Source organism: Pinus tabuliformis, chromosome Q (assembly GCF_031772625.1).
Source record: "Pinus tabuliformis cultivar Carrire ecotype Pingquan chromosome Q, CPIR1, whole genome shotgun sequence".
Classification (NCBI taxonomy): domain Eukaryota; kingdom Viridiplantae; phylum Streptophyta; class Pinopsida; order Pinales; family Pinaceae; genus Pinus; species Pinus tabuliformis.
Window position 1 is genome coordinate 970,439,320 of NC_142296.1, and position 17,132 is coordinate 970,456,451.

General features: G+C 38.0%; 1 protein-coding gene across 7 annotated transcripts in view; it reads right to left on the reverse strand.

Annotated features, from left to right (window-relative positions):
- LOC149222715 (protein MULTIPOLAR SPINDLE 1-like) overlaps positions 1-17,132 on the reverse strand; it is a 368,061-nt gene that overhangs the window by 22,110 nt on the left and 328,819 nt on the right. For 5 of the 7 annotated variants that reach the window (XM_089385595.1, XM_089385593.1, XM_089385597.1 and 2 more), the window contains one exon: positions 3,549-3,619. The exons of the other annotated variants lie outside the window; for them this stretch is intronic. In XM_089385595.1, coding sequence (XP_089241721.1) covers positions 3,549-3,619 — 71 coding nt within the window. The remainder of the gene's footprint in view (positions 1-3,548; positions 3,620-17,132) is intronic. 7 annotated transcript variants of the gene reach the window in all.

The following is a 17,132-nucleotide window of genomic DNA, read 5'->3' on the forward strand; positions in this document are numbered from 1 at the left end:
TCCAATTACTGCAATAGGATTTAAGTAGTGAAATTTTCACATGGTATCAGAGTGTAAGCGATCAGCCGGGAAGCTCAGAAGCAGAAAATAGAATTTCGTTGTTTAGAGGGTGCAACAGGTCAAAATTCTTAGAGGTTACGCAGTTCCTTGACAGGCATGCCGAATTGATGGGGCATAAGTTCGATTTTTAGTTGCAAATTCGCAAGAAAATTTGATTTGCCCAGGATAGTGATTCCAGTAGTCAGAGGGAGCAGCGACAGCTCAAATTTTCGCTGAGCTGAATTTTGGTTGGGCGCAGAGGGTTTTGCAACAACAGAACCAGCGTCGAGTGGAACAGAAAAGCACACACAACAAAGAGAAAATTTCTCTCAGGGAACTTCGAGTCTTAGAAGTTCGATTTTCCGAGTTGGATTGGCAATACAAACTAGTAGATCTACGCATTCCAAAAGGGAGTGCGAATAGCAGAGAGCAACCAAGAAAAGGGAAAGAGGGAGTTTTCAACTTGATCAGAGATGGCCAAGGCAGGGCTTAGAGATTAGGATAGGTTGGATGGAGCTTCCAAATATGTCATCTGGAAGGCCAGGATGTCCTTCCTTCTAGATGAATATGGCCTAAAAGCCTACATAGGTAATGTGGTGGCAGATCCCCAGGCTGTCGATCAACAGAAGGAATATAGGAAAGAAATGGCGAGGGTGAACTGATTGATCTTGGATGGAGTTCGAGGTCATATAGTCTCACATGTGGCAGACAAAAATACAGCCAAAGAGATGTGGGACGCTCTCTCCACACTATATCAAGGTACTTCCGAGCAGCGAAAGATGTTCCTCGAAGAAATACTGAGATGCATCACGATGCATAAGGGAGAATGCATAGATCCCTTCCTCACCAGGATTCAGGAGGTCCGAGATCAATTTGTAGCTGTTGGGGAAGTGCCTCAACCATCAGAACTAGTACGATTGGCACTAAACAATGTCTCAGAGGATTGGCAAGTGTTCATCCAAAGTATATTGGGCAGAGACACTTTGCCAAGATGGGACAGCATGTAGACTGATTTGCAATAGGAAGAGTTGAGGCAAGCTCTGTTAAAGAGCTTCATCAGTGGCAGCAGATTGAAGGGTGTGAAGGAGGAGGAGAATGTGGCTCTAGCATCGAAGGGTCCCAGTCAGGGGCAGGGGGAGTAGAAGAAGAAGAAGAAGGACCTATCAAAGGTCAAGTGCTTCAGGTTTGGCGAGTTCGGCCACTACAGTACCCAGTGTCCTCAGAGGAAGAAGCGAAAGCAGAAGAAGCAGGACCAATAGGCAACATCTACGGAAATAGACAAGCTTTCCTCTAGGCTAGAGGAAGAGTTTGTTATGTTCGCAGGTATACCTCTAGGAGTGAGGTGAGGAGATTTAGTGTTGTAGCCCCAGAGAGCTACAGAGATTGGGCAGGGTCCTTGAGGAGTTCACCTCATAGGATCAGTACCTAGCTACAAGGGCCCACAATATTCAATAGCAGGATGGATCAGTGGTAGTTGATGCAATCAGTACCATAGTGACAGTTGCAGACTAGTAGTAGTCAGGTGATAGGGAGTGCAGTTTAGAGTTGGCAACAATGCAGAGTTAGTAGTAGCACAGTTTCTTCAGTGATAGTGCAGAAGATAGTAGCAGTTAGGACTCAGGAGATAGATACATCATAATGATCACAGTTGATTCAGTATTTCAGATGCTTCTCATTTGTAGTTCTTGCAGTTGCAGCAACAACGAATGAGAGAAAGTTGCAGTGCAGATGCAGAGTTGGCAGCAGTGTGTCAAAGTCAACAATAGCACATATGCAACATCGGAGTTTCGCAGTGGTTGGTGGGCAGTATGGCCAGACATCAACAACATGACAGAGGATGGTACAGAGACAGGGTGTTATGGTAGGGTGTGCAACACTAGAACACAGTCCTCTCTAAGAGGGAGTGTTAGTTTTTGCAGCATCAGATGTGTTCTAGCCACGAAACTTGGCGAAGAGGCTAGAATACATGAGATCTCCGAAACCCAGAAATCGTTTTTGGAAATTCCACTTAGGAAAACTAGTTAATTAATCAGAATTAATTAAGTCAAGGTGAGAATAGTCTAGAAATTCACACGGATCAACTTCAAGATAAACCTAGCCCTTGATTAAGATTTAATCTTAGCCATTGGAGTACCAATAGAGGGTTATAAGAAGAAGTTGATGGGCACTTGGAGAATACAGCAGAGCAATTTGATTTCTTTGGTAGATCGATTTCCATAGAGTAGCAATAGTTGCCGGAGAGTCAGAGATCGAAGCAGAGACAGTGAGGGGTAGGGGCAGTGATCCGAAGGAAGTTTTCCAGATCTGGAGAGGCAACAAGTGACAATTCTGATCCATGCAGAAGCAGTGCAAGGACTGTGTAGTAGCTAAATCAAAGCAGTTCGATTTAGCTGGGGAGGAAGTTGATTCAACTTCTCGAGGGTTGAGGAGTCACCTCCAGCACAAGAGACAGGCTAGATGGCTTGCTAAGAGGAAAATTTGAGCCACATGTGTGATAGGCAGTGTAGGGACTGCGCAGAGGACCTACTCTAAGGTTTGGATGGCCAATTTTTCTGTAGAAGCTAGTGTCAAGATTGCTTGTGGGGTGAGAGAATTTTCTCTCTAATTATTTATGTCAGTTACTGGTTGTTTGGATTGCCAATTGGGCATCCATAAATTGTACTCAGAATTTCACTGCTGCATAATAATAAAAACCCTCAACTGCTGCACTGGTTTTCCCAAGTTTGGTTTTTTCTGGGGGCATTTGTCCAAAAATAACTGTGTATATTTATTCCAACGCTATTTTTCATCCATCGTTTTATTTGTAAATGTTGTATTGTGATTTATTCAGTGTTTGTCGTAGCAAATAAATTGTTAAATTAATTAACAATTAGAAGAATAATTTCTAATTGCTGCAATAGGATTTCAGTAGTGAATTTTTCACAAAGTATAGTTGTTGATGATAACATACACTTGATGACAGTGATAACATGATGGATGAAAGATGTGACAATGTCTCTATGGAAAGTCTGGTATTGTATATGACAGTGATATGATAGCAATTCTCTTGGACTTGTTTTGTTCGATTCACAATCGAAGTTGTGAAATCACTTGGGTTAGCCCTAGGAGGGCTGATGTGATTGATGCATCTCATTATTATTGTACATTGTACCTCAGTTGAACATTTAATGAAAATCTAATAGAAGAAGAATTTGGTTGGGTTTTTCCCCTTGTGGGGTTTTTCCCTCGTCTCTGACCTAAATCCTGGTATCTATTGTGTATACATTTCTTCTATTGTTCTTTATTGTTCCACTGTGTTATTGATGTTTATTTTTCTCTCTGCATAATTGCTAATGAAGAAATGATGTTATGGGGCGAATGTTATATGAAAAATGTTGAAAATATTAAAATTGCAACTATTTACAACAGAGAACAATCTAGCCCTAAAAATTAACATTATAAGGATGTGTTTTAAATATTTTTTCAATAATTATATCCAACATTATGAGAAAATGGGCCAAGTAGTATACGATCACAAAATGTCGGATCCATTGCCCAAGAGTATGTATAATCCGATACCAAATGCTCGACCAATTGTAACCTGCTAGCCAAATAAGTAAAGAAACAACAATTACTTCATTGGAAAAATCATTCTAATAACAAGCCATGAATTCAAATGTTATAGACATGTTATATTGAGTTTTTGTGTTTATGTTTTAGATTGGTAGTTAATTCTTTAGAATAAAACTATGTTTATGTTTTAGCTTGGTAGTTAATTCTCTAGAATAAAACTATGTTAGAGTATTCAAACATCCCCATTTTGAGTGGACACTCATCATCAAGGGATAAAATTAGCTTTGTAAACTAAAAAAGAGAAGGCCATTGAGTATCATTTTATAGGTTTAGGAAGTAAGCTAGTTTTTGTAATAAATATAGAAGAGACTCAATTAAATTAACATAATAATCAATAGTATAAAATACTTGTATAGTGTTGTTTGGTCAAAATTTATATATAGAATACAAGGAAAGGTAGTGTTCAATTATTTCATAGAAAAAGAATACAAGGAAGAGTAGTGTTCAATTAATTCATTAAAACTTAAAAGGGTAACCTTCATAATGCAAAAGGAAAATATTTTAATAAAAACAAAGGTTTGATTATAAATAGATAAAAAATGAAGATAATAATGAAGTGAAGGTCCTAAAGGGGAAGAATAATAACTAAATGGTAGGGGACATAGAACAAATAGAAGGGACTTGATCAAATTAACATAATAATCAATAATATAATATACTAGTATAGTGCTATTTGGTCAAAATTTATATACAGAATACGAGAGTAGTGTTCAATTAATTCATTAAAACTCAAAAGGGTAACCTTCATAATGCAAAAGGAGGATGTTTAATAAAAACAAAGGGTTAATTATAAATAAAAATAAAAATGAAGATAATAATCAAGTGAGGGTCCTAAAGGGGAAGAATAATAACTAAATGGAAAGGTACATTACTACATAGAACACAAAAAAAGCTGCGATGACAATAAAACTAGAAAATGTTGATTAAAACCCAAAAAATTCATAAGAAAGATTCATAAAAATCAAACATATATCATAAAAATTTAGAATATGAGAAGAGAATTGAGAAGAGAATATGAAAACAAACTAATAAAGTTGGTGGATTATGGGTGTCCAAAACTGGTTTTGTCAATATCCATCATCTCAATTATAGTGATTAGGATGTTTATTAATTTCTAGGGCTTATTTGATAGTGTGATTTGGGTAATGGAGGCTAAATGTTAGAATTTTGCTTTGGTCAAAGCAAATTAAGTGCTTAGATTTACGACAATACTATTTTTATCCCTTGATAAAGTAGAGTATGCACTTGAAGCATTGGGAATCTTTCATTACTATGACACGATTTCTATTTGAAAAGATGAATGACGATGATGATAAAATATGAAAATATGATTTTGTGTTGTTAATAAGGTAATAAGAAAATGTGTAACAAACATGACAACCCATAGTGTCATCTTGTCATGAACCTTATGTCAAAATCTTGAAGTTTTTTTTTTTTATAATGAATAATTGATTTATAAGAGATATCAAAGCAAAGTTAAATATTCAATCATTAATATTTTTGTTTTATAGTTTGCAAAATACAAATTATATTTATAAAGATTCGTATGGAAGGGTATATACAATGGTTATTGTTACCTCCCAACTTATGCTTGATGATAAATGCCCTAATCCACAAGGTAAAACCTGAGAGGGAACTACCAAGATGGTCACCGCTGTCACCTAAGTAACCTATCCTCCTCAACTTAGGCCAACTCTCCTCTGGTTCAAGGGAATATTGCTAATAGGATTATTAGAGCTAAGCAATGAGAAACAATGTGCTATGAAATTAGCTTTAGCAAAAAGATAATTTTTAGGTTTCCAAAAAAGGTTTAAGGAGAGATGGAAGGTAGTAGGGATAAGTTCCAATCCAACAAGGACAATTCAGTCAAAGAGATATCTAAGAGTGCCTTCTTATGAGCATTGGAAATAATTTTTTCATTGATGTCAAAGACAGGGGGAGACTAATGTCCAAGATAAAATGTAAAAAATGAAGATTGTTGGAAATATTGATTTTAGACTCTCGATGGCCCATTTAGATACCCTATCTTTGAAGAATTTTTTATTCCATTTACCTAAATCAAATGGGAGCATAGAATTAATGGTTGGAAACCTTATTCCGATACAATTCCAATAGTATATGGCACACCTGTTAGAGAATCTAGGGAAAAGTAGTGTTGTGATGATTCTTTGTGACTTGATAACAATTTGTGAAGTCTTTTTACTTTTCTTGTTAGCTTATTCTTCTTCTTATTATTATTAGTGCATATGTGTGTGCTTCATCAAACTGCTATCAAAACAAAATAACAAGAACACAAAATTTGGCTCTCTGCTAGGGACAAACCCTCTCCAATATTGAGAGGTAAACCCTTTGTAAGATTTCTCTTATTGAAGCTTCTTATTTGAACAACTGCCAAACCCTAGAACCTTGACTAGGATATCCTCCAATCATAATCCAAATACTTCCTCTTTCTGCACTGTTACTTCCAACACTTAGTCTTCCAACACTTCGTCTTCCAATTTGAGTCCTTTTTCACCTTAGAGAGATGGGCTCTCGTGAGTTCTTGGAGGCTTGATCTCTTACCCAAACAAATGACTGTTAGTTGTTCTCATCCCCTTACTGTACCTCACGTGTGTGACTATTTCTAGCCCTAGAAACAATCCTCTTCTTCCTCGGTTGTGTTTCTCCTTCCTTCGTTTGTGAGGCTACCTTCAACGCTGGAGTGGGAGGCCTTTGTAGGCCTAGTTACTAGCCCAAACCATAAATAATATGTCAATGCAATTTTACTGTTGATTTGACCACAGTCTGTCCTTTATTCCTCCGCACGTGTGGCTATCGCTGCTTAAGAAATGGTCTCCTTACCTTCGTTGTTCTGTCTCCTTAACTTGTTGTCTTCGTTACCCTTCTTCTGCCCTTGTCTTCCTCTTTTTAGCCCTCCTCTTGTATACGATTTAGGAGTGAATTTGTGTGTCATATTTTGGAGTGGACAAACTCTATAAATACAGGTTTGTCTCTCCAATTAAGCCGACATGACTAGCTGCTTTTAGGCCGACTTACAGTTTGCATTATAATTCAATTTTTACCCATCGTTTTGTTGCTTGTACACTTGTTGGTGCAAGGAGAGGATTTGACCATGCTTGGAGATGTTCCCTTGACCTTGTATGATGTCATATATGATGTAACATGCCCTCAAAGGGTCTTATCATAATTACTTTTTGACTGACTCTCTAGAAGCACTTCAAAATGTTCTTGCCCTATTTTCAATGAGCAAGAAACTCATTGAAAAATAATACAAAAATAATTTCTCTTTTCTTGAATAAGTACAAATATCAAAATTACATTTATGAAGACCTAGCCTAGTTACATTTCCTTCAATACTCCCTCTTAACTAGGGAGATATTCATACAATATTACAAGGTGTTTGGCAATTTTCAATCTTGAAGAATTCACATAAGAGAAACCGGATTAGCAATCCATCTGTTATAGCATCATATCCATCAGCATTGTCATAGTGGAAGGCCTTGACTAACAACTCCATCTCTTTACGAGACCATGAGCTACAATGCTGGCGAGACCAATGATTTATAGAAACCTTCATCATTGTCTCTCAAGGTAGATACCCACCCGGGTGTTCTCGAGTATGACCTTCTAGGACTATTCTTATCTTGGGTTCCCAACCCTCAAAGAATATCATTCCTCTTGCCTACTCTTGTCTTGGATGCCCTACACATCCTCAAAGAGTATCGGATGCCAGATGATTACCTAATCCTCCCATTCTTTCTTCCCAAGTGAAGACAAGAATGTTGTGTCTACATTTCCATTCGTGGCCTTCATCTAGACTTACGGTTGTTAGTCCTGATCTAGTGCATGACCCATGAAATGGAAAACACAATTGTCACTCCTTTGTAATCAGGGGTGTTCCAAAACTCACTCTTGATCAGGGACTTGTCAGAGCTCCCTCTTAACTAGGGACTCTTTCCTTAATCAACAACTTCAGTTGCTTGATCTCCTTCCTTTCTTGATGTCAAGAAGTCTTCGATCAAACTTCTTCTTGGTAGGGCACCATCCATCGATCACTTTCCTTTTTGTCATGTCAATGCTCCGTGGAAAGTGACTATCAGGTTCTTCTTGTCATCTTGGCTACTCCTTTTTCATCTTGTCCATGCTTCAGAATTCTTCCTCATGGATGCTCCATCGTACTTGCTAGGTTATATGCTTTGACCTAGTAGCCCATCATGACTTCATCCTGATTATTGCTTCAACATTGCTTTTCCTTTTATTGGATGGCTTCTTCATCACAACATCTTCATAGAGTAGAATCAGTTATCTGTACCTTTTATATTTCCAAGGCCCTCATAGGTGTCAAGGGCCCTTTCTTCCTTTATCAGAGTTGTCATGCCTTCTTTAGGGAGATATCTTTCAAGGCATTTTGTCAGATAATGATTCTTGGTGATCATGGTGTTCTTCACATGCTTGATCTCTTTCTTCATTTGATTCTTCTCAGAGAGATAGGTCAACCATCTAATGCTTCTTGTGGAAGCATTCCTTCATTGCTTGCTTTATGGACTTGTCAACATTTCTTCTTGCTTCTTAGTCAACAATCTTATGCTCCTTATGTGAGCATGTTCTTTGTTGGCCTTCATTGTATTGTGGTACATGCCTTCGAGCATGTTCTTGGTGAAAGAGATTCTTTCATGCTTGATCATGTTATAGAACTATACCCATGACTTAATAATATACAACTGAAAACATGACTTAAAATTTGATGCATACATACCTCATCTTGATCCTCCTTGATCATCCTTTGGTGTGGCCCTTCTTGCTTCATCTTAGCTTGCCTGCATATCATCCTTTTTCTTGAATCCCATGAATGGGATTCCCAATGAGACATCTGCCTTGGTTCACGAACCTTCTTTTGAAGATTCCATCATAGGATCTTAAAGATCCTCGCCTTGCAAATGTTTCCTTCCTTTGATGATTTAGGTCTTCTAAGATTCTTATTATGATCAAGTTTTCTTTCATCATGCATGAGGTCCTATAGTGGGTGTGCTCCTTCTACATGAATATCTTGAGCTATATTTGCCATGCTCCTATATTCTAAAATATATTTCTACTTATGCATTTTTGTTCATCTCATAAATGCTACATCTACATGAGTGTCTAGTAGAACTCTATGTACATCATGCTGCTAGATTCTAGAGGGTGATTCTAACCATGCAATTTAATTTATTCCTACATGCTCCTATTCTACTCAAAACTATGAAAGAAGTCTAGAAGAAAAGATTTTGACCTAGTCATAGTAGAGATTCGGAGGATCTTCCTTCTTTTGCTTCTTTCCTTCTTTCATCTCTTGAGTTATGTGAGCTTCTTCCCTCTTCCTTTTGTTATCGTTGTCCTTCTTAAGCTTAGGACAATTCCTTTTGTAGTGTCCATATTCTTGGCATCCAAAACATTGGATCTTGGACATGTCTTTGTTGTTTGTTCTACAAGGACCAAACTTGCCAAATTTACCCTTTCTTTTGGCCATGGTAGCAAATGCTTGCTCCTTTGATCCCACATGTTCTTTTGCCTTATGTCTGGTTTCCTCTGTTCTACATAGAGACCACATTTCACTGAGAGTGGTTGCTTCCTTCTTGGCATATATGTTGGTTGTGAAGTTTCCCCACTCCTCAAGTAGAGCATTGAGTACAATAGTTGTCATTTCTCTGTCATACATGACTTCCCCAAGCTCTTGAAGTTGATCCCTCATTTCAGAGATTTCCATTTAGCAGGGATCTATTCCTTCCTTTGTTATCTTCATCTTGTATAATTCATTCCTCGGAGATATTACTTCTCTGGTTGTGGATACCGAGAATAGCTCTACTAGTTTATCATAAATTTATTTTGATGTCTCAAACTTGGAGACATAAGGAATGAGAGAGTCTTTGATTGATTCTATCAGAATCTTTTGAGCTCTTGTCTCATCCTTATTGTACTTGGCTAAGGCTTGAGTTTGTTCCTTAGCAGGGATAGAGATATTCCCTTTGACATGCTCTAGGAGTTCATTCTCCTTGAGTAGTAGATCAATCCCCTTCTTCCATGCAAGAAAGTTATTGGTCCCTACCAATTTATTGCTTTCCTTGCAAAAAAACATTGATGTATATTCAGAAGGGGACATGTACTTACTTGATAGATTTTGAGATGTAATGGAATTGCTTCCTCCTTGAAGGCTTGGTGGCTTGTCTTCCCTGGATCTTGATGCTCTTCAAGTTGCCTTCTTGCTTGATGACTTGTAGCTTGCTCCAATCTGCTCTTCTTTGTAGGTGCCTTTATGTAAGGCTCTTCTTCTAGGTTTGTAGACTTCCTTGGTGAATGATGGATTGTAGATCCTTCTTTACCTTGAAGTGATTGAGACTTCTAGGCTTGATGCTTCAACTTTGTAGATGCTTCCCCTTGATGAGTGTTCTTGAGTTTCCCTTTCCTTGATGTGTCACCTTAGCTCTGATACCATGTTAGAGAATCTAGGGCAAAGTAGTGTTGTGATGATTCTCCATGACTTGATAACAATTTGTGAAGTCTTTTTACTTTTCTTGTTAGCTTATTCTTCTTCTTCTTCTTATTAGTGCATATGTGTGTGCTTCATCAAACTGCTATCAAAACAAAATAACAAGAACACAAAATTTGGCTCTCTGCCAGGGACAAACCCTCTCCAATCTTGAGAGGAAAACCCTTTGTAAGATTTCTCTTATTGAAGCTTCTTATTTGAACAACTGCCAAACCCTAGACACTTCACTAAGATATCATCCAAGCATAAGTCAAATCCTTCCTCTTTCTGCACTGTTACTTCTGGCACTTAGTCTTCGAGCACTTCGTCTTCCAATTAGAGTCCTTTTTCACCTTAGAGAGATGGGCTCTTGTGAGTTCTTGGAGGCTTGATCTCTTACCCAAACAAAGGACTGTTAGCTGATGTCATCCCCTTACTGTACCTCGCACGTGAGACTGTTTCTCACCCTAGAAACAATCCTCTTCTTCCTCGGTTGTGTTTCTCCTTCCTTTGTTTGTGAGGCTACCTTCGACGCTAGAGTAGGAGGCCTTTGTAGGCCTAGTTACTAGCCCAAACCATAAATAATATGTCACTGCAACTTTACTGCTGATCTGGCTGTAGTCTGTCCTTTATTCCTCCGCACGTGTGGCTGTAGTTGCTTCAGAAATGGTCTCCTTACCTTCGTTGTTTTGTCTCCTTAACTTGTTGTCTTCATTACCCTTTTTCTGTCCTTGTCTTCGTCTTTTTAGCCCTCCTCTTGTATGTGGATTTCAGAGTGAAGTTGTGTGTCATCTTTTGGAGTGGACAACCTCTATAAATAAAGGTTTGTCCCTCCAATTACGCCGACATGACTCGCTGCTTTTAGGTCGACTTACAATTTGCATTATAATTCAATTTTTACCCATTGTTTTGTTGCTTGTACACTACATTGGTGCTAGGAGAGCATTTGACCATGCTTGGAGGTGTTCCCTTGACCTTGTATGATGACTTACATGATGTAACATGCCCTTCAAAATGTGCTTGATCTATTTTCAATGAGAAAGAAGCTCATTGACAAATAATACAAAAATAATTTCTCTTTTCTTGAATAAGTACAAATATCAAAATAACTTTATGAATACCTAGCCTAGTTACATTTCCTTCAACACTCCCTCTTAACTAGGGAGATATTCATACAATATTACAAGGTGTTTGGCAATTTTCAATCTTGAAGAATTCACATAAGAGAAACCAGATTAGCAATCCATCTATTATAGCATCATATCCATCAACATTGTTATAGTGGAAGGCCTTGACTAACAGCTCCATCTCTTTACGAGACCATGAGCTACAATGCTAGCGAGACCAATGATTTATAGACACCTTCATCATTGTCTCTCAAGCTACATACCCACCCAGGTGTTCTCGAGTATGACCTTCTAGGACTATTCTTATCTTGGGTTCCCAGCCCTGAAATAATATTGGTCATCTTGCCTACTCTTATCTTGGATGCCCTACACATCCTCAAAGAGTATCGCATGCCAGATGATTACCTAATCCTCCCATTCATTCTTCCCAAGTGAAGACAAGAATGTTGTGTCTATCTTGTGTCTATATTTCCATTCGTGGCCTTCATCTAGACTTACGATTGTTAGTCCTGGTCTAGTGCATGACCCATGAAATGGAAAACACAATTGTCACTCCTTTGTAATAAGGGGTGATCCAAAACTCCCTCTTGATTAGGGACTTGTCAGAGCTCCCTCCTAAATGGGGACTCTTTCCTTCGTCAGCAGAGTTAGCTGCTTGATCTCCTTCCTTTCTTGATGTCATGAAGCCTTCGATCAAACTTCTTCTCGGTAGGGCACCATCCATCGATCACTTTCCCTTTTTTCATGTCATTGCTTTGTGGAAAGCGATTATCAGGTTCTTCTTGTCATCTTGGCTACTCCTTTGTCATATTGTCCATGCATCAAAATGCTTTACTCATGGATGCTCCATCGTACTTGCTAGGTTATATGCTTTGACCTAGTAGCCCATCATGACTTCATCCTGATTATTATTTCAACATTTCTTTTCCTTTTGTTGGATGGCTTCTTCATCACGACATCTTCATAGAGTAGAATCAGTTATCTGCACCTTTTATATTTCCAACGCCCTCATAGGTCTCAAGGGCCCTTTCTTCCTTTATCAGAGTTGTCTTGCCTTCTTTCGGGAGATATCTTTCAAGGCATTTTGTCAGATAGTGATTCTCGGTGATCATGGTGTTCTTCACATGTTTGATCTCTTTCTTCATTTGCTTCTTCTCAGATAGATAGGTCAACCATCTAATGCTTCTTATGGAAGCATTCCTTCATTGCTTGCTTTCTGGACTTGTCAACATTTCCTCTTGCTTCTTAGTCAGCAATCTTATGCTCCTTATGTGATCATGTTCTTTGTTGGCCTTCATTGTATTGTGGTACATGCCTTCTAGCACGTTCTTGGTGAAAGAGATTCTTTCATGCTTGATTATGTTATAAAACTATACCCATGACTTAATAATATACAACTGAAAACGTGACTTAAACTTTGATGCATACATACCTCATCTTGATCCTCCTTGATCATCCTTTGGTGTGGCCCTTCTTGTTTCATCTTAGCCTACCTGCATATCATCCTTTTTTTTGAATCCCATGAATGGGATTCCCAATGAGACATTTGCCTTGGTTCACGAACCTTCTTTTGAAGATTCCATCATAGGATCTTAAAGATCCTTGCCTTGCAAATGTTTCCTTCCCTTGATGATTTATGTCTTCTAAGATTCTTATTATGATCAAGTTTTCTTTTAGCATGTATGAGGTCCTATATTGGGTATGCTCCTTCTACATGAATATCTTGAGCTATATTTGCCATACTCCTATATTCTAGAAGATATTTCTACTTATGCATTTGTGTTCTTCTCATAAATGCTACATCTACATGAGTGTCTAGAACTCTATGTACATCATGCTGCTAGATTTTAGAGGGTGATTCTAGTCATGCAATTTAATTTATTCCTACATGCTCCTATTCTACTCAAAACTTTGAAAGAAGTCTAGAAAAAAAGATTTTGACCTAGCCATGGTAGAGATATGGAGGATCTTCATTCTTTTGCTTCTTTCCTTCTTCTTTCATCTCTTGAGTTATGTGAGCTTCTTCCCTCTTCCTTTTGTTATCATTGTCCTTCTTAAGCTTAGGACAATTCCTTTTGTAGTGTCCATATTCTTGGCATCCAAAAAGTTGGATCTTGGACATGTCTTTGTTGTTTGTTCTTCGAGGACCAAACTTGCCAAATTTACCCTTTCTTTTGGCCATGGTAGCAAATGCTTGCTCCTTTGATCCCACATCTTCTTTTGCCTTATGTCTAGTTTCCTCTGTTCTGCATAGGGACCACATTTCACTGAGAGTGGTTGCTTCCTTCTTGGCATATATGCTTGATGTGAAGTTTCCCCTCTCCTCAGGTAGAGCATTGAGTACAACAGTTGTCATTTCTCTGTCAGACATGACTTCCCCAAGCTATTGAAGTTGATCTCTCTATAATTCATTCCTCAGAGATATTACTTCTCTGGTTGTGGAATAATAGCTCTACTAGTTTATGATAAATTTATTTTGATGTCTCAAACTTGGAGACATAAGGAATGAGAGAGTCTTTGATTGATTCTATCAGAATCCTTCAAGCTCTTGTCTCATCCTTATTGTACTTGGCTAAAGCTTGAGTTTGTTCCTTAGCAGTGATAGTGATATTCCCTTTGACATGCTCTAGGAGTTCATTCTCCTTGAGTAGTAGATCAATCCTCTTCTTCCATGCAAGAAAGTTATTGGTCCCTACCAATTTATTGCTTTCCTTGCAAAAATACACAGATGTATATTCAAAAGGGGACATGTACTTACTCGATAGATTTTGAGATGTAATGGAATTGCTTCCTCCTTAAAGGCTTGGTGGCTTGTATTCCCTGGATCTTGATGCTCTTCAAGTTGCCTTCTTGCTTGATGATGAGATTTGCTTGATGACTTGTAGATTGCTCCAATCTGCTCTTCTTTGTAGGTGCCTTTATGAAAGGGTCTTCTTCTAGTTTTGTACACTTGGTGAATGATGGATTGTAGGCCCTTCTTTACCTTAAAGTGATTGAGACTTCTAGGCTTGATGCTTCAACTTGGTAGATGCTTCCCCTTGATGAGTGTTCTTGAGTTGCCCTTTCTTTGATGTGTCACCTCAGCTCCGATACCATGTTAGAGAATCTAGGGCAAAGTAGTGTTGTGATGATTCTTCGCGACTTGATAACAATTTGTGAAGTCTTTTTACTTTTCTTGTTAGCTTTTCTTCTTCTTCTTATAGTGCATATGTGTGTGCTTCATCAAACTGCTCTCAAAACAAAATAACAAGAACACAAAATTTGGCTCTCTGCTAGGGAAAAACTCTCTCCAATCTTGAGAGGAAAACCCTTTGTAAGATTTCTCTTATTGAAGCTTCTTATTTGAACAACTGCCAAACCCTAGACACTTCACTAGGATATCCTCCAAGCATAATTCAAATCCTTCCTCTTTCTGAATTGTTACTTTCGACACTTCTTCTGGCACTTAGTCTTCCAACACTTTGTCTTCCAATTAGAGTCCTTTTTCACCTTAGAGAGATGGGCTCTTGTGAGTTCTTGGAGGCTTGATCTCTTAACTAAACAAAGGACTGTTAGTTGTTGTCATCCCCTTACTGTACCTTGCACATGTGACTGTTTCTAGCCCTAGAAACAATCCTCTTCTTCCTCGGTTGTGTTTCTCCTTCCTTCATTTGTGAGGCTACCTTCAACGTTGGAGTAGGAGGCCTTTGTAGGCCTAGTTACTAGCCCAAACCATAAATAATATGTCACTGCAACTTCACTGTTGATCTGGCCGTAGTCTGTCCTTTATTCCTCCGCATGTGTGGCTGTCGCTAGTTCAGAAATGGTCTCCTTACCTTCATTGTTCTGTCTCCTTTACTTGTTGTCTTTGTTACCCTTCTTCTGCCCCTGTCTTCATCTTTTTAGCCCTCCTCTTGTATGCGGATTTCAGAGTGAAGTTGTGTGCCATCTTTTGGAGTGGACAACCTCTATAAATAGAGGTCTATCCCTCCAATTAAGCCGACATGATTGGCTGCTTTTAGACCGACTTACAGTTTGCATTATAATTCAATTTTTACCCATTGTTTTGCTGCTTGTACACTACGTTGGTGCTAGGAGAGGATTTGACCATGCTTGGAGGTGTTCCCTTGACCTTGTATGATGTCATACATGATGTAACATGCCCTCAAAGGGTCTTATCATAATTACATTTTGACTTTGACTCTGTAGAAGCACTTCAAAATGTGCTTGACCTATTTTCAATGAGCAAGAAACTCATTGACAAATAATACAAAAATAATTTATCCTTTCTTGAATAAGTACAAATATCAAAATTACATTTATGAAGACCTAGCCTAGTTACATTTCCTTCAACAACACCCTCTAACTCCATAAGAATGAGGAGATACAAACTATTTCATTAAGATGACCCAACCAAAGTACAAGCAGGTCAATCCAATTAGTTTTACAGGCCAGTGCAATAAGTGACGATACAAACACTATAAATAAAGTGCATAGAGTTCATTTGAACATAATGTAACCAAAAAGAGATCTGAGGTCGCAAGAGGAGATAAGGAATAAATTTTGGGGTGATTCTTGGAATAAAAAATGTGATTTATGGCATGAACATGTCATCTTTGCATTTTTGCTATAACATTTCTTCTGGGATGTTTTGGAACTATTTTCGCTCAAATTGTATAGGCCCTGCAACAATGACTTAGGTCAGAGACTGTCACTTTGATCCCTGACCTCTCCATTCTGTTGTCTCCCAACAACAGGCTATGGGGGGTAGTCTCTATGGAAATGTGAAGATGAAGGACAAGTTGGAAACCAATGAGTCCAAGCGACACAATTGAACGACCTAGATACTTGGTTATTTTTAGCAAGACTTAACGATTAGATTAGATGTGAATGTGAGACCAGTGCCTTGTGGAGTCAACTTCTTGCTTTATATCAATCAGAGACCAAGTAACTAGATGAACAATTCTTGCTTAAATGATTAAATAACCTGAATGAAGCGCAAATCCTACCAACTAGGTGAAATGCATAATCTTGGTTAATTTCAAATTAGATGCCTATTATAGGTGTAACCTTCCTCTTAACTATTTCAGAACTAGTCTCTAGAGTAGGTTGTGGGATGGAAGCCAATGGGAAGCAAGCAGAGGCTTGATTAACGATACCTCCCCTTGTGTTCCAACCACCTGATGCCATTTACATTGTAGAGACTATGGCTCTGACGGCTACAAGGTCACCGTGTTAACCACTAAAGAGGTGCTAAGTCTCTCAAGCTAAATTGAGAAAGGGTGGCCCTAAATGTCTCTCAAACAAGCTTATGCTGGGAGCTAGATTATTAAGTGTAGAACTAAGAATGATATGCAAGGATTATGAGTGTTTCTTAAGGTAAGATTGTTAAGTTGTTTAAGTACTTAGTTATTATTTGACTTCAAGTTTTATCGACAAGTACTTATCAATAAGATACAAACTTAACCACAAGAAAGTGTCGATTTAACAAGTGCCAAACACGAACAAGAGATCCTTTCAAGTAATCAAGAAAAAATTATCCTCCACAAGATATTAGATGATAACAATGATAGCAATTAAGGAAACTTAGAGCACTTATCCACACAATTACTCAAGATGTTCCAATAATGATTTGAAATAATTAGAAACCTTTCAAGCTAAGTTGCACGAAATGGGGAAACGGGTACGAGTTTCCGAAACGGAAAGCGATATGAAACGCGACCTCCCCAAATTTTGGAAACGGGGAAACACGAATATATATATATATATATATATATATATATATATATTGAAAATATTTAAATATATATATATATATATATATATATATATATGTGCAATCATAAAGCATAAATGATACATTATAATTTATT